At 49.8% G+C, this 17942-nt stretch overlaps 1 protein-coding gene across 1 annotated transcript in view; it reads left to right on the top strand.

Annotated features, from left to right (window-relative positions):
• The first annotated feature begins 6443 nt into the window (after positions 1 to 6443).
• The window catches only part of LOC140901138 (complement C3-like), a 45769-nt gene continuing 34270 nt past the window's right edge, over positions 6444 to 17942 (top strand). Inside the window, exons 1-10 of the mRNA XM_073319457.1 lie at positions 6444 to 6541; positions 10060 to 10252; positions 10632 to 10794; positions 12580 to 12650; positions 13268 to 13362; positions 14410 to 14492; positions 15264 to 15351; positions 15912 to 16014; positions 16461 to 16581; positions 17357 to 17472. Of these exons, the coding sequence (XP_073175558.1) occupies positions 6468 to 6541; positions 10060 to 10252; positions 10632 to 10794; positions 12580 to 12650; positions 13268 to 13362; positions 14410 to 14492; positions 15264 to 15351; positions 15912 to 16014; positions 16461 to 16581; positions 17357 to 17472 (1107 nt within the window). The 5' untranslated portion in view covers positions 6444 to 6467. The remainder of the gene's footprint in view (positions 6542 to 10059; positions 10253 to 10631; positions 10795 to 12579; positions 12651 to 13267; positions 13363 to 14409; positions 14493 to 15263; positions 15352 to 15911; positions 16015 to 16460; positions 16582 to 17356; positions 17473 to 17942) is intronic.

The raw sequence follows: 17942 nt of genomic DNA, 5'->3' as shown, positions 1-17942 counted from the left end.
CTGGCAGTGGTATTTGGACAGGGCTTCAGTCTGGACAATATCCAAAGACATCCAGTTGCAACATATGTACTTACAGCTAAGCAGCGGACTGGGCTTACCTAACAACGGGTGTCACAAGTCTGAGCGGTGAAAATGCCATATGGCCAGCGGGACCAAGGAGGGCTCAGTGGAATGGGAGCGGTGAAAGTAAAAGCAACATGGTGTCATGGCTAAGGCAGTCGCCTGGGACCCAGGAGATCTGAATTCTCTTCCAGGCTCTGCCCCTGACCTGCGGTGTGACCTCTCGCATTGCCTCTGGATGATGAACCTCTGGGACAGAGCCACTGCCCCTTGCTATGTATGACCAGCGCCTAGCATGCTGGGCCCTCGAAGTGCTAATGCTATATGAATCATAAATACAGAGCTGGGCAGATGCTGCCATTATTAGCTACATTTAAAGCCAGACGGCCACATCCTCAGCTGGCGTAAACGACCCTACTTCTATTGACTTCGTTACAGCAATGCTGGTTTGCAGCAGCCGAGGCGCTGGCCCCAAATCCGGGTGTGAGCCCAACGCGTAAGACTTGAATCTACTGTTATAATCAGCCTCACCCTTTGTTTTACGAGCAAGATTTTAATTTTTCCATCAGGCTGACAGGGGAGCAAGTTGTGTTCATGGCCTGGTATTATGGTAACTCCAGCTGAGATCGGGGACCCACTGTCCTAGGCGCTGTACCTACACTCAGCAAGATGCAGTGTCTTCCATAAAGGGTTAATTTATACACTCAGGGTCAGATCACAGGCTGGTCTCGGTGGAGTTACTGTATTGAATGAGTATTGAGTACTGAATGGGAACAGATCCTCAGCTGATGTCAAGCCATTTACCCCGACTCCCATCAGTGGAATGACACTGACAGAGGCAAAATCTAGTCCAAAACGCACAGATTTTCAAGAGACCATTTGATCATCGAGACTGACCTCCTGCAAAGCACAGGCTATTGTATTTCACACAGTTACCCCTGTACTGAGCCCGATAACCGGTGACTGACTAAAGCATATACCTTCCAGAAAGGTATCTGGTGTTGATTTGGGGCTGAGTATACAATATCTAATCCATAATCCACACACCAGCCTTGCAAATTTATTTTAACAGGCGGATAAAACATCATTAGTTGTCCCACTATCAATGGGCAAGTAGATTTTGTGCCGTCATGAATGAATATTTGTTATTATTTGTATCACAGCAGTGCCTAGATGCCCCAGCTGAGATCAGTGCTCCATTGTGCCAGGCGTTGCACAGAAACTTAGTGAGGGACAGCCCCTGCCCCAGCTGAGATCAGGGCCCCATTGTACCAGGTGCTGCACAGATTCATGATGAGAGACTGTTTACAATCTGAATAAGGAAGACAGACAAAGGCTGGACCGTATCCACTCTGCCAGGCTGTACTATACAATAATTCTCTGACTATTCTAGGACTGGTGGGGATCAGTGGCCCTGCAATGAAAGGGGTCATCTTGCCCTTTCTGTCCTAACGATGACTTCCCAGCAGTGGAAAGAGGATTATTAAGATAAGAACATAAGAACGGCCATACTGGGTCAGACCAGTGGTCCTAGCCCAGTATCCTACCTTCCGACAGTGGCCAACGCCAGCTGTTTCAAAGGGAATGAACAAAACAGGGCAATTATCACATAATCCATCCCCTGTCGGCCAGTCCCAGCATCTGGCAGTCAGAGGCTTAAGGACCCCCACAGCATGGGGTTGCATCCCTGACCATCTTGGCTAATAGCCATTGATGGATCTATCCTCCATGAACTTATCTAGTTCTCTTTTTGAACCCCGTTATAGTTTTGGCCTTCACAACATCCCCTGCCAATGAGTTCCACAGGTTGACTGCATGATGTGTGCAGGACTTCCTTTTCGTTGTTTTACACCTGCTGCCCATTAATTTCATGGGGTGACCCCCTGGTTCTTGTGTTACGTGAAGGGGTCAATAACACTTCCTTAGTCACTTTCTCCGCGCCAGTCCTGATTCTATACACCTCTGTCATATCCCTCCTTAGTCATCTCTTTCCCAAGATGAAGCGCCCCGGGCTTTTTAATCTCTTCTCATATGGAAGCTTAATCCCTTCATCATTTTTGTTGCCCTTCTCTGTACCTATTCCACTTCTAATACACCTGTTTTGAGATGAGGCGACCAGAGCTGCAAGCAGAATTCAAGGGGTGTATTTCAACTTATGAAATAAAGTATTTGGTTCACTTCAGCGCATACTTCTGAAAGTTCAGGAAGGGAACTCCTGAAAAATGTAATTGGAAGTCAGGGGATTAGGTAGGAGGAGGAGTCCAGTCATTTCCCAAAAGCTATTTCTGGGCCCCATTTCGTAAAGCCTGCACTCAAGTGCGTACTAAATCGCTGCTCTACAACACATCAAAACAATGCTCTCAGTGAGATCGGCGCGATGATGAAAAGTGAAACGTGAAAACACGAAAGCCAAACAGCGCGACGTGGAAAACAGAAATAAACATCAGAACAGTAACTTTAGCCTGAGGCGGCCCCCACGAATTGCAGTTTAAGATCTGCACTTTATACCATTTGCCATAGGGTGACCAAATGACAAGAAGAAAATATGAGGACACATGGGGGGGGGGGCAGCCACAGGCTCACCAGGGCCGGCTCTAGGTTTTTTGCTGCCCGAAGCAAAAATAAAAATAAAAAAGCCGGCGTGCCACTGAAGCAAAATATCAGGACAAATGGCATCCCGACCGTACATCGGTCAGGACGCGGGACAAACAACTAAATAACGGGACAGTCCCAATTTTATCGGGACATCTGGTCACCCAAATTTGCCACAAGTTGCTACAAAAAGAACGTGAAAGAAATGCAGTGTGTCCAATATGTGCGATTTGCAGGATTAACGAGCCACCTTGGCGCTGCTGTGGGAAATATCCAGGGACTGCATGCTTCTAGGCACACTTGCTGAATTTCAGACACAGGCTTCTGGAAAATTCCACCTTTCACACTGAATCATTTCATATTAGATAGATTCAGATGAACATGGCCCTGACCCTCCAGTCTACAGACAACCTGCGCATGTTATTGAACAAACACATGGGTGGACTGTGATCTCGGCTGGCTAAAGAGCTGGGTTCAACACTCGACCGAGGAAGGATTTATTGGGCAACAGGTTCCTGATGCAATTTGCAAACAAGGGGGAACATGAGACGGGGAAACCTATGGGGATTTTCAGTGAAAGGCAGTGCCTTAGTACCAGGGGCTAGAAGCTGCTATTACTGTGCTCACAGGAAAGCTGGAAGAACCCCATTAGCATCGCTGCATGCTGCTGATTTGCATACTAATTTTTTTTCATAGTGGTTTATTGGCATGCCATACCACTGTGTTTAATGGCATGCCCCATTATTTGCAGATCAGATTATTTGCGTGCCAGTTTTCTAGCAGCTGGACGGCCTTACAGCTTACCTGCTGTTTTAGCTGCATCAGCTAGGAAACACACACATTCTTGTGCGTGTCTTGAGAGTGCTTCAGGGAAGTAATGTTGCAAGATTCTCCCTGCACTGTATTTAGCCTCCATGGTTTGGATCCAGCCCTGTAAGGTAGAGAGCGCCCTCCACCTGGTGGGATTACAGCAGGGGGCCTGAGAGCCAAACACAACATCTCCTGCTACTTGGTCAAACCTTAGCAATGAGTAATGAGCAAGCGATTGTCCTGGTTCTGAGGGTCAGCCACCTTAGAGTGACATGACCACACCTGCAATGCCAGTGTATTACATCCTTATTTGAAAGAGTGCAATGGATTGAGAAGGGAATTGACAGCCAGGAGTTCCCCTGATCCTGTCTTTGTGTGGCTAGTGGCTTAATACCTATTGGTAGGAACGTTGGAGCCTGCTTACTCCCCTGTCTTCCTCCCAGGGCAGTGACAGTGTTTGTAAAGGGCACTGAACATGCAAAGTGTCTTCCTTGCTATGTGAGTGAAAAGTAAATGAGGAAACACTCCAAATCAAGAGCCAGGATTAGAACCCAGGAGTCCTGACTCTCATTTCACTATTCTAGCCACTAAACCCCACTTTCCTCCCCAAGCTAGGACAAGAACCCAGGAGTCCTGAGTACCAGTATACACACCACGCTAAACACTAGACCCCACTCTCCTCCCTGTGCTGGGGTTGAACTCTGGAGTCCTGAATACCAGTATACACACCGCGCTAATCACTAGCCCGAACTCCCTTGCCAGAGTTGGAACAGAACCCAGGAGTCCTGGTGAGCTGCCTTTTTGCTCTAACCTACCCCACCCCCTACCCATTTAAGATACAGAAGAGTCTTTGTTTTGTTGCTCTTTGACGAGCAACTGCTGAGTTTTCTTTTCCTGGGGTTTCCTAAGAGGCTGGCACGCCCCACACCTCACATCTACAGAGATTACAAGGAAATTCCAACATGTTGCTACACTGGAAGGTACAAGGCACTTCCCCCACTCTCCCCCAGATACCCTCCCATTCCTGAATCCACGTCAGTTCTGGCATTGCCAGTTCCTGTCAAAGCCTCACAATCCTTGATTTCTTCACTGTTTACCCAGGATTGATGGGAAATAGAGGAATTTTTACTCTCAAATGTATTCAGAGATTTCTCCAAATCTGAGGTTCAGCACTTTGGTGAGGAGGATTTTGGGAACCTATGAGCAGATGGCACCCCCAGCCTGTTCCAAACACATTATACACAGCCAATTCCACTCTCTTCCTGGAAGCTGACTTTATTAGCAAACTAATAACCAGATACCAGGCATCCGAGGCCAGCTTCCTTTCCCCAGGGTTGGCTGTTTCTCAGGTTCCCCGGTAGGATCGCTGTGTCCCAGGCCGTGCTGAGAATGGGCTCTGTGGATCCTGAGCCCCTGTGAAACCCAGGCCTTCATAGCTCACACTGGGCACCCCCAAAAACAGAGGCATTCAGAATTAAAGGCTGCTTTTCCTATTTTGGTTCTGAGCATCTTGGCTAATATCACACAGCAAGCCCATGGCAGGAGCAGAACCAGGTGCCCCGCCCCACCCCCTTCTTCTCTAACCATTAAACCGTACTCCCATAGCGAGGAGTAGAACCCAGAGCCCTGACCACTCAATCCTCTTCTTAAACCCATAGATCACAGCCCCCTCTTTAAGCTAGAAGTAGAACCCAGGAGTCCTGACCCCCAGTTCCCTTCTCTAACCATTAGATAACCCTACCCTCCCTCAGCTAGCAATAGACCACAGGCCAGTTCTACCCACTTAATCCCACTCTGCCCCCAGAGCTGGAAATAGAATCCAGGAGTCCTGACTCCTTAGTTTTGTGTCTTAACCACAAGATCATCTTTCTTCCCCTTCTTGGTTCTTCCTTGATGTAAAAGGTAAACAAGACCTTAGGGTACAGATGGGTTTATCTTGGCAGGTATGTTCTCTGTGGATTGTACAGTGAGCACAATCATCCCACCCTGCCTCTGTCCCAGCGTCTCTAAGCCTTGACTCGCTCCCTCCCCTTCACTGCATTGCCAGGGAACTGGCAGCATGTGCAGGTTGTTCAGGGAGTTGTTGTTCGGCTGAATATCGTTAAAAAGGCTAATTTCCCCTCTAAGTGTCTGAAAGTCATTCCGGAATGGGGGGGGGCGGGTGTTCCAGATCTCCCAACAGCCCTGGGGTTCATGGGACGGTCCTACTTTGACACCCCCCCAAACCCCCTCTCCTGGTGGAGTGAACATTTCCTGCATTCTTGGTTGCCCAGAGGGGAGGGTCTAAAGGGGCCATTTGCCTTGGGCCCCCAGTTTGAGGGGGCCCCCAAACTCTGTGGCACGGCGACCTGGTGCATGGGTTTGCAGTGCTGCTCAGGTTTGGCCTGCCCGCCCCCTGACGCCACCTACGGAGGGGCGGGCGAGCCAAACGTGAGTGGCGTTGTGAGCCCCGGTGCTAGGCTGCAACACCACTCACATTTGACCCATCCGCCTCCGTCCAAAGAGGGCGAGTGGGCCAAAAACCCGAGTGGCGCGGCGTCCTGCTTTAGCCACCTGAAATGTTGGGGGGGGGGAGTTCTCTGTGCAATACCTAGATAAAACACACACACGTTACCAAACCACAGGCACAAGTAGGCAGCGGAATAGACCAGAGAGCTGAAATTGCCCATCCTGCCAATAGAGGGCCTTACCTCCTAGATTAGGGATGGAGGCACTTTGCCAAGAGACGTCCTGTACCCCGGCTATAAATAGAGACCATCAATCCATTGGTCTATTACCTTCCCCCAGCATGAAATTCACTAAGATCATCCTCTTAAAGGAGCCTCTTCTGCTTCCTGACTGAGCGGCAGGGACGCTAGCCCCCCTGTATTGAGATCAAGTCAGTGCTGGGGGTCCGGGAGCTTCTGCAATTATATATTGACCACTTCCCAGGGGTTAGCTCGCAACAGAAGAGGCATCCGAACAAAAAGCAGACGTTTCTGGGAGAAGTGGCGTCTTCTGGTGCCATGGGAGGATCTGCTGTCTACCTGCTGGCTGTGTTTGCATTCAGCTTATCAGCCGTGTCTCACAGCCAGCCGCTGTAAGTAACCCCGGGATTCTAAAGCAACGATCAGTGGAGATCAAAGTGTATGTGTGGGAATGGGGCATTTCCCTGAAGAGACCCTGGCCAAGATTCGCAATAGGGAGTTGGGGTGGGCTGCAGTTTTTAAGCGCCCAACTTGATGCGCTTTGGAGGCCTGATTTTCAGAAGGGTGGGTGCTCTAAATCCCAAGATCCCTTATAAAGGTGCTGAAAACTCAAGGGCCCCAAATGACTAGTCGCTGCTAAAAAGCCTTCAAAAGACAAGTCAGGCCCCCAAAATCCTGGGATTGGCTGGACACTCGCAAGATTTTTATAAAAACAACAAACTGGGGGTTCTTATTTATCTTTGGGTTTCTGAGCCTTTTAGAGTCATGCTCAGGCCATGTTTTCAAGCTTTCGTCCCCGATCAGCAGTGCTAGAAACTTGCATTTGATGTCAACGAAAACCGAGATCCTCACACAGTCGCAGCCCTCCGGGAAGCTGGAGCTTCAAGGCAAACACCAAATCTTGCGAGACTTGCAGTAAACTCATGAGAGTTGGCAACACTGGCCACATGCTCTCAGTTTTGACTCTGCATGTGGGATCAGGCTTGTGGGTGGCTGGCCTGTGAAGGGCTAGAGGCCTGGGGCCAACCAACCCTAATTGCTAAGGTGGCTCAGCTGAGCAGGGGTCAGCTGATTTCCCTCTAAAGAGCCGAGAGCAGCAGGAATGTGCAGAGCGGGAAATTTCTAGGGAAATGGGGCCTTTTATTCTATGTAATGTTAATCCTATTTCAGTGGGATCAGCTCTGTCGGCTACAGTCTCAAGTTCAATAGAGAAAAGGAGGACTTGTGGCACCTTAGAGACTAACCAATTTATTTGAGCCTAAGCTTTCGTGAGCTACAGCTCACTTCATATCCGATGAAGTGAGCTGTAGCTCACGAAAGCTTATGCTCAAATAAATTGGTTAGTTTCTAAGGTGCCACAAGTCCTCCTTTTCTTTTTGCAAATACAGACTAACACGGCTGTTACTCTGAAAAAAGTTCAACAGAGAGTTATCTCTGTTTGTTCTGGATCTAGAGTTCATAGGAACACATGAAACCACAGGTAAATAACACCGACAATTACAAGAGCGTCTGCCTTTTAGTAGGTTTCAGAGTAACAGCCGTCTTAGTCTGTATTCGCAAAAAGAAAAGGAGTACTTGAGGCACCTTAGAGACTAACCAATTTATTTGAGCATGAGCTTTCGTGAGCTACAGCTCACTTCATCGGATGCATACCATGGAAACTGCAGCAGAGTGCTGCCTTTTAGTAGTTTTATTAAAATCACCAGCAAAGTGATAAATGTCACAGCATATACAATTCCTAGAGATAAGTACCATGGACCACTTATACCTACCGACATACCCACATGCTCCTAGATGGTGTTAGAGTCTGTTGGCCCGCTCATGGGTTGATCGATACGGGATTGGTTCCTGTGGGAGTTTCCCACAGGAAGCTCAATTTTCCTGCTCTGGGCACCCCCAACCCACTCTTTCTTATTTATCTGTGTCTCCTGGAAACACAAGGGACCCCGAATTCTATAGGCCATGTAGGTTCTCATTAACGTTGGCGTACCATCTTTATCTTGCGGTTAAGGCACGTGTTAGAGACACTATCTGTTGTTACAGCATTTTATTATTTAAATTTAAGACCTTATATTTTTGGAATATTACCAGTTGGTACCTCTTTCCCGTAAGTTTTCGGGTTATTTCTCGGTCATGGTCTTGCGCCATCATTTCTTCTCTCCAATGTCTAAAATAGCTAAGCTAAAGTTTTGCAGGCCTCAATCTACAGGTTCTTGAGTTTCAGCTTGTCTTACTCATGTCTACTACTTCGTTCCCCTAAATACTGATCAATCTTATACTTTTATAATCCTACAAATCAACTCCGGTGAACATACAATGAATATATGTAATATAACACATTGATTAATGATAACATCACACAATAAATGGATACTAAACTAAAATCATTGACTGCAGAGACTAGCACAGAGGCTGTAGGGTGACTAGACTCCAGTGCAGCCAGCTGGGACGTGGAGAGTGGGACAACAGGCAGGAAAAGTCTGGGGGTGACCTGATAAAGAGGTGCGCATGGATGCACTTGAGAAAGGACTGGCAAACTTTATTTTGAAATATTTGTTCATTGAATAAACCCAAACCTGAAATAGACTGTGAAAGGGCTTGTGAGTTATTGCAGAAGCCCCTCGAAAGCGGGAAACTGAGGCAGGGGGCTGCCTGCTGGACTAGCTTGAGGCCATGAGGGGATGCGTGGGAGGAGGCCGCCCCACAACAGGGCTGTTGCAATGGGACAGTTCTAAGCACCGAATGTTTGCAAGGGGGAAAGAAGGTGGCCAGAGTTTTGAGTCACCGGGCTGGGTTACGGCACCAGCTGCCCCAAATTTACCCCTGAAATTGACAAGAAATTCAAAGTCAAAGCTGAAGCCAAGGTAAACATCCCTAATACTCAGTTCCTGATCCTGCAAACACTCATGTGCTTAACTTTCCAACTCTGACCCGTCCCTCTCCCAGGCTCAGATTGCTCTCCGGGGCAGGGACTGTCTCTTTGTCGTACAGGTGTACAGAACCTACAACCTGATACCTTCCATTTTTGATCAGGGCCTCTAGGTGCTCCTGTGATACACACAATAAATAATCAGACTGTACGATCTTTGGGGCAGGGACTTTTTGTTTTTTGTTCATACAGCACCTAGCACAATGAAGGGAGGCAGCTCCTATGTACCACTGTAATATACCTAATAAATAATCTGAACTTGCAGATTGCTCCACTGTGACGAGGGCTTCTCCCACTGGAAAAAAAGAAAGAAGATACATTGCAGCCCCTTTCTTGCCTGTGAACATAATTAAAAGAAGCTCTGAAAAACAGGCTAGACATAAAAATAGAGACACAAAGAATGAGAAAGAAAAGCAAAACATATAGGCCAAAAAAAATTATAAAAACACAAGAGGTGCAAGTTGTCTGATTTATTTGCATAATCAAGGCAGGAGACAAAGGTCTTCTCTGTTCTGCTTCTGCGTGTAGGAAGCTATGTCCATATATGTGTGATGTTTATTGGTTGAAACAGGGAACTAGGGGTCAGGACTCCTGAGTTCTATTCTCAGAACAGGGAGGGAATATTGTCCAGCGTTTAGAGCAGAGAACCCAGAAGTCCTAGCTCCTAGCCCAATTCTCAGAACAGCGAGGGAATATTTTCCAGAATTTAGAGCACAAAGACCAGGAGTCAAGACTCCTGGGCTCTACCACTCCTAATTCTATTACTACCCTGTTGTGGGTGAGTCACATGAGCATTTTGTGCCTCAGTTTACCCACCTGGCGGGGTCTGGGGTCAGGGTCTTGGCTGCTCCCCAACCACCAGGCTCCAGCTGCTTACCTTCTGATGGCGGCAAAGATCACTGCTCAAGGTAGCCCAAGCCAGGTGCAAGGTGCTGGAGTTTGGCTGACTCTGCTCTACCATCTCATCTCTTCCCTTACCAGATGCACGCTGATCACTCCAAGTGTCCTGCGCGTGGACAGCGAAGAGATGGTCATTGTGGAAGCTCATGGCCACCGTAGCCCGATCGAGGCGAGGATCACCGTGTATGACTTCCCACAGAGGAAGAGTGCCTTGGTTTCGACCACAGTCAGCCTGAACCCTGGGAACGGCATGATGAATTCTGCCAAAATAAAGGTGGGGCTAGTGGGAGGCTACACTTATCTGGGCGGGAAACCCTGACCTCTGTCTTATAAGATGGTAAATCAGAAGAGAACTGGATGGTTTGAGGGACAGGTCATGGCATACCAAGCTTTTCCCCTTAATACTGGGGGGAACCTTTTCCAAAGCACCTAAGTGACTTAGGTGAGGGGAAGGACAGATTGGCTCATGGCTCAGACTGCTCAAGGTAGTCCAAGCCAAAGGCAACCTAGGTGCGGAGAGATGGAGTCTCTGTAAGGGCACTGGTATAAGTCATTGAGTACAGCAGTGACTTCCCAGTTCTACCAATGGCTTTAAATTTTAAAAGTTAGGGTCGTAATGAAAGATCTTCTCCCATGATATAACGATGCTCCAGGTTCCTGCTCAGCTACTGCCAAAGGATGCCCAGAAGAAGCAATATGTCTACATCGAAGCCAAGAGCAGCCTGTTCACCTTAGAGAAGGTGGTTCTGCTTTCACTCCACAGCGGCTACATCTTCATCCAGACAGATAAGACCATCTACACACCTGGGTCTACAGGTCAGTCCCTGGCTGGGGCTTTGCTTCTACCTTTTGTGTCAGCGTCTAAACACATGGGTCAACATTTTCAGAACTGGCTGCTAATTCTGAGCACCTCCCTTTACTGGGTTACTACTCCTCCCCAAATCCCTCCGCAAGGGCCTCCTTTTCAGTGGGGCTGAATTCAGTGAGGCGGCGTGGGTGAAGAATGTAGCACAAAAAGCCACTTTCAATGCACAACAAGAAGCCAGAGGAACTATGCTACATATTCTGGAGAGTCGTCTTGTCTATGAACTAACCATATTCATATATACAGACATCTCTCATTTAGAGAGGACTCCCGTAACAGCACGTAGCATGTGAACGAAGACAGAAATCGGCCCTTAGAATTGTAGCACCAAATCAACGCGTTTAAGAGGGTTTTCTCAGACTAAGGCACCCACGTTTTTTAACCATTGGAAGTGGTAGATTCTCCATCTCTTGATGTCCTCAGATCGGGTTACCATACTGCAAGTTCCCAAACGCAGGACACTGCCGGGGGGAAGAGCGAGCTGGAGGGGGAGGGGAATATTGCAGCCGTTGCTTTCCGGCTGCCCACCCCTGAAGGTGGCACAGAAGTAAGTGGGGCGATACCGTACCAGGCCACCCTTACTTCTGTGCTGCTTCTGGTGCTGCCTTCGTAGCTGGGCGCCCGGCCAGCAGCTGCTGGTGCTGAAAAGGTTCTAACAATCTGGAGTCCCTCGGCTGTCCCCCTTCCCTGTCCAGGTCAAGTGTTCTCTGTCAACCTCTCGAAAAACACCCAGTTGCACGGGCTCCGCAGCGTTAGCACTGAGCAATGGTAAATGTGAAGGGGTGGGGATCGTGTTGTGAAACTCTGGACTAGGCAATGACAGGGGTCTAATAGATGTCGATGCTCTGGAACTGCTCCCTACGAAGCCGGTCAGGACTCTGGGGCAGTCGCCTTTCTGTGAGCAGCCTGTCTTCAGGGCACACAGCTCACCCAGCTTCCACCTTCCTGGGTCTGACCTCCGAGCATTCAGCATCCTCTGCCCCTCCCCGTGCGCTTCCCCCAGCGAGTCCGCTCAGGCGGGGTCCTGGGGAAGCCAGAGGGTCCTGCACCCCAACTTCGCAGTCAGACGGGACTCTCAGCCAGCCAGTAAAACAGAACGTTTATTAGACGACAGGGACATGGTCTAACACAGGGCTTGTAGGTCCAGAGAACAGGACCCCTCAGCTGGGTCCATTTTGGGAGGCAGTGAGCCAGACAACCACGTCTGCCCTTCACTCCATGTCTCCAGCCAGCCCCAAACTGAAACTCCATCCAGCCCCTCCTCTTCTGGGCTTTGTCCCTTAACTGGGCCAGGAGGTCACCTGATCCCTTTGTTCTCCAACCCTTTAGCTCTCACCTTGCAGGGGGGAAGGGCCAGGCCATCAGTGGCCAGGAAACAGGGTGTCGGCCATTCTCTGTGTCCAGACCCCTGCACACCGCTGCCCTCTAGGGCTCTGCAGTGATCATACACCCTTACCCCACCGCCTAGATACTTAAGAACTGCCTAAGGGAAACTGAGGCACCCCCACACTATTCAGAGGAAACATTAAGAACAGTCCCACTTCGTCACAACTGAGCAATGGTAAATGTAATGGGGTGGGGGTCGTGTTGTGAAACTCTGGACTAGGCAATGACAGTGGTCCCTTCTAGCCTTAACATCGAATAGATGTCGATGCTAGTTCCTGGGCTAGGTCCCATTATTGCCCCAATTGCCCCTGCCTGTGCCGACTGACTGCCCCATCTTTCTCTTTCGGTAGTGAGGTACCGGCTTTTCACTGTGGGTCACATGTTGGACCCCATCTTCAAGGTGGTATCTGTGGAGCTCATGGTAAGATGTTTTCTATTTACCCAGCTTTCCTCCTCTGCGGATCTCTCTGCTTCACTTCCTTTCATGGACTAGCAAGCCTAGAGGCCAGGAGGTTGCGCTAACTCCTTGTCACAAGTGGCAGGCCCTTTAAGGGGAGTTAGATCCAGTCCTGCCTGTGACTAACCAGCTGTCTCCCAGCTGATGCCCAGCCCCTGAGGCTCTGGATCTGGTGATAGCTTGTCGGTCTTCTGGTCCAATAGAAGCCAGCAAGTAGCTCAGTTGAGAGGGAGGACTCTGGGCTGCAACAGGAGACCCTGGATCAGAGAAGGGACCCAGAACCGGGCTCGCTGCATCCCAGTGAGGTGAAAAACCAGGCTGAGGGTAGCTGCTGTAGGGGCAGTGGGAGGGGACAGGTACCTGTTCTGGTTGGCATTGAACTGTGGATGAAACGTAAATGTGTCCCTGGGAAAACGGACCGAAATACCCGGGCTGGAGGGAGCTTCCTGGATGTAGCTGGCTGGTGAGTTGGCCTGGTCCGTGACTGGGGCTCCTAGGCACTACAGTAATACACCTAATAAATAATGTACAGCGCCTTGCACGGTGGTTTCAGACTGATTCTTTCTGGTGCTTGGTTTCAGAATCCAGATGGGATTATTGTAGAGAAGAACATGGTGTCCTCGATGGACCAAGGTGGCATCATCTCCAGGAGCTACAAGATCCCTGATATCGTGAAGTAAGCTGTAACAGTCGGGGGAAGGTGGTTATAATAGGATCTTCGTATACTTCCTGAGCTACAAGGACCAGCTTTCTTAGCCAAGGCTGTAGCAGGCACCTCAATCTCTGCATGAGCCCTCACCACCACTAGAAGGGGACAGAGTACCACACAGAGTGGGCGTGGCTTAGACACTAAGTGGGAGTGGCTTCCGCACATCCACGTTCCAATGTGTTTTTGTTGCACTTTGCCACCATATTTTCTGTACAATAATCACCCATTTTTTACTTCTGTTTCCAAAGGGTTTGTTTTTTTTAATGTTGCAGGTTCCAGTTAAGGAAAGCATGCCTCTATCTATTTACTTGTCAGCTTCCCCCATCCCTAGGATACCTGACTGCATTGTGATAGTCTCACAACACCCCAGGGAGGTGTCAAAATATTAGTATTCCCATTTTGCAGATGGGAAAACTGAGGCCCAGAGAGATTTAAGGTTCAGATTTTTCAAGCGCTTAGTACTCATCTGCTCCCAGTATGGCCAGATTTGTATCAAAAGAGCCCAGGACAAGTTGTGCCTAAATGGGAGCTGAGCTTGAGCTCTGCTGGAAAATCTGTCCCTCGGGAACTTGTCCAAGGTCACACATGGTGTCTGTGGCAGGGCTGGGTGTGGGACCCAAAGCCCCCACTGCTCTAACGCCCTGGACCCCACTCCTCTCCCAGAGCTGGGACTAGAACCCAGCTGTACTGATTTCCAGCCCCCACCTCTCTAACCCCTAGACCCCACTCCCCTTCCCAAACCGGGATAGAACCCAGGCATCCTAGCTCCCAGCCCCCCTGCTCTAACCCACTCGACCACACTCCCCTGCCAGAGCTGAAAACATAATGAAGGAGCCCTGACTCCCAGCCCCCTGCTCTCACCACTGTACCCCATTCCCCTCCCAGAATAGAAAACAGAATGCCAATCTCCTGAGTCCCAGCCCAGTGCTTTAGCTCCACAAGCATACCACACCAGCCTGACTGAGCTAGATAGATCCTGCTCCCCACCGCATGGTCTGGGCTTGTGTCTTGCAGCAGCGGAGTGTGGAAGATTGTCTCCAAGTACGAGCATGCCTCTCAGGAGGCCTTCACCGCCGAGTTTGAAGTCAAGGAATACGGTACCTGCCCTGCCCCTAACAGGAGGGTGTTTCCTTATCGCAGCTGAATGGCTGGCTGGTTTCGGGATCCAGGAAGAATTTCTATCCCTTCCACTCCCACCTCCCGGGCACAGTGGGAAGAACTTTGGGGAGGCCCTTTTCGATGAGGGTCCGTGTGACAGTGGAACCTCTTAGGGCACTGAGCAGAGGGGGTGTTGTGGTCCAGTCCTACAGGGTGAGCAGGGACAGGAGCCCGAAGATTGCCTGAGTTTTGGGGTGAGCTGCAGGCTGTGTAAGGCCTCAATCCTTCACACCTTCTAGGTGGTTTTTAAGCCCCATCAGCTACCTCTTCAGGGATAAGAGAGGGAATAGGGACATGCCAGGAGCTGCAGACCAGCTGCAGCAGCTAGAGGTTAAATTAGCCCCCCTGTCAGGCTCGCCTCTCACTGAAAGAGAAGAGCATGCTGGGAAAAAGCCTGACGTAGCAGCAGAGGACCACAGTCCTAGAGGAAGCACCTCTTAGCGGTGCCTTTCTGAGGGCCAGCTACCTACGGGGAGAGCATCCCGAGAGACCCAGCACCTGAGGTGTCCGAATCAATCCCAACCTTCCGATTCCCTTCGTTGATCCATCTCTCCATAGCTTATGGCCATCAGCTGCTTCCTGGGAGAGTCTCTCCCTCTCCCACTGTGTATCTTGGACACCGTCTCCTAGGACCGTGTGGGGGTTATGACCTCCAGCCAGATGGCCCCGGGCCCTCGGGTGACTGTTTCGGTGTCTCCGATCTTTTGCAGTGCTGCCTAGTTTCGAAGTGACCCTGGAGCCTTCCCAGAAGTTCTTCCTTGTTGACCAGAATGAGCTTAGCATCGACATTACAGCCAAGTGGGTCCCCCTCTTTCTCTCTGGCATTTCTGCTGTGGTTCAGAGCTGCGGGGCAGACTTCTGGGGCTTGTGCATGAAGTATATAATCTCCTGGGCTAACGGTCGGCTCACATCCTGACCTATTCTAATCTGCACTCATCGGTGTCTCCAGTAGGGTGACCAGACAGCAAATGTGAAAAATCGGGACGGGATGGGGGGTAATAGGAGCCTATATAAGAAAAAGATCCCAAAATCTTATAAATCCCTATAAATCGGGACATCTGGTCACCCTAGTCTCCAGACACCTGCTGCTCCTTTGTAGTCCACTTATTTCTCCTGTTAATGGCCTCAGTGCTGGAGTCCGTTGGTTACCTGCTGTGTCTCTCCTTGGGGGCTACTCCACATAAGTGGATAACAGCCTACTATCGCTACCAGCAAGTGGATTTACTTCTTTCACTCAAATGGTTCAGGCTTTGTGTCCTGATGCTCACCAGCCTCTCTGTGCCTCAATTTCTTCTATCCATTAAATAGGAGTAATGCTGAGTATTTTCTCTTCCTGCCACGGTCTGTTTTCCATGCAGGTTCCTATATGGGAAGCCAGTTCAAGGCCAAGCCTATGCGCTCTTTGGAGTGATGGTGGATAATGAGAAAAAGAGCATCGTGAACTCACTCAACAAAGTCCCGGTGAGAACCCTGCCCCTGAACGTAGCTTTCTGGCTACAATACACTGATGGGGCTGTAGTGGAGCAGGGTGCTTTTGGGGATATCTGCTCTGCTTTCAGAGTCCGAGATAAGAGCAGGAGCCAAAGGTAGAGTTTCGATCCATATCCAAATACAGCAAATATCCTGTCTCCGGCAACGTATAGCAAATGGGGGAAAAGGGGAAATAGGTAGCAATTAATATAAATTAGAAGTTTTGAAGGATAGAAAATTGATAAGGGAAGCTAAAGACAGCTGGAAAAAATCCATGGCTGGCAGAGCTAAGAACAATAAGGAGTATTTTAAAGTATATTAAGAACAAAAATATCCTAGCAGTGGTACAGCCCATAACTAGATGGAGATGGTAAAACTGAAAGAAGGAAAGAAAGGGGCCAGGTGATGGAAACATGTTATTTTCCTGTCAATTTCAGATCAAGGATGGCAAAGGCTGTGCTAAGCTAACCAAAGAAATGCTGCGTAGCAGGTTCCCCAGACCCAGCGAGCTTCTCGGTCACTCAATCTATGTGACAGTGACAGTGCTGACGGACACAGGTAACGGAGTGGTTCCCTTGGCTGGTTGCTGGGTTTTCAGACCAGAGCAGAGCTTAAGTGATGCATGGCTAACCCCAGCAGGCTTGGCACACGGCTGTGGCCTTCTGATCTTTCCAGTGCCTCTGTTACTGGGGATAGGGGAAGCACAGGGCTGGGTTTTGCTTTGTATCCTAAAAGCAGCAAAACATGGGCTCATCTTCATTGCTGTTGTGTTTCAAACCTCAGAGTTCCTGTTCTCTGTATTACAGCAGAACCCCAGCTGAGATCAGGGTCCCTGGTGCCGGTCGCTGCCCAGACACACAGGGAGAGACAGTCTCTGCCCCAGCTGAGATCAGGCCCCTGGTGCCGGTCGCTGCCCAGACACACAGGGAGAGACAGTCTCTGCCCCAGCTGAGATCAGGCCCCTGGTGCCGGTCGCTGCCCAGACACACAGGGACAGACAGTCTCTGCCCCAGCTGAGATCAGGCCCCTGGTGCCGGTCGCTGCCCAGACACACAGGGAGAGACAGTCTCTGCCCCTGCTGAGATCAGGGCTGGGTGCTGCCCAGACACACAGTTCCCGCCCTGGATAGCTCACAGTCTAAACAGACAGAGGAATTATCACTATCCCCATTTGATGTATGGTGAGCTGAGACCCAGAGCGATGAATAACTTGCTCAAGGTCACACACAGGAGTTGGTGACAAAGCCAGGCCTTGAACCCAGATCCCCTGAGTCCCAGTCCAGCCATCATCTCAAGACCACACTTCTTCTTATTATTTTTTTTTAATCCCCAAGGGAGTGACATGGTGGAGGCTGAGAAATCCGGGATCCACATTGTGACCTCTCCCTACAAAATCCTCTTCTCCAGATCTGCTACGTACTTCAAACCCGGGCTGCCCTTTAACCTGGTGGTACGTCCAACCACTGGCATTGCCGACGTATAACCTTCATAGTGTTATCTTACAGCCTGATATGGCTAGCACACAGATCTGCATGACATTGGAGAGCAGGGATGATTCGCTTTCTAAGGGTGTACAGCGTGAGAGCCTCTCTTTAGTGGTTCACAAGAAATCCTATCTGGAAGTGGTCATTGGAGCAGGCAAAAAGAGACTGGTGTCTGCATTGCAACCACCGCTAGTGCAGGCTGGCCCCACTGGCATGGCTCAGCATAGAGGCCCAGGATTGACTGAGCTCCTCTTAAGTGGAGGGTGTGCAGGGTTATTTGAGCAGCGTTGTTGTCATAGGTACAACCAGGACAAACAACCGTCTTGCTCCCAGCATCAGGGGCCTGCGGAGAGCCAGGCTTTGTAACTGACCAGATCCGGCACAGGGGAGGACGCTGACCTGCAGGTTACATGCCTGGGCTGGGAGTATGTGGAGA

This window comes from Lepidochelys kempii, chromosome 20 (genome assembly GCF_965140265.1).
Source record: "Lepidochelys kempii isolate rLepKem1 chromosome 20, rLepKem1.hap2, whole genome shotgun sequence".
NCBI classification, from domain to species: Eukaryota; Metazoa; Chordata; order Testudines; family Cheloniidae; genus Lepidochelys; species Lepidochelys kempii.
The sequence above is the reverse complement of the archived record's forward strand: the minus strand, read 5'-3'. Positions and strand labels throughout refer to the sequence as shown.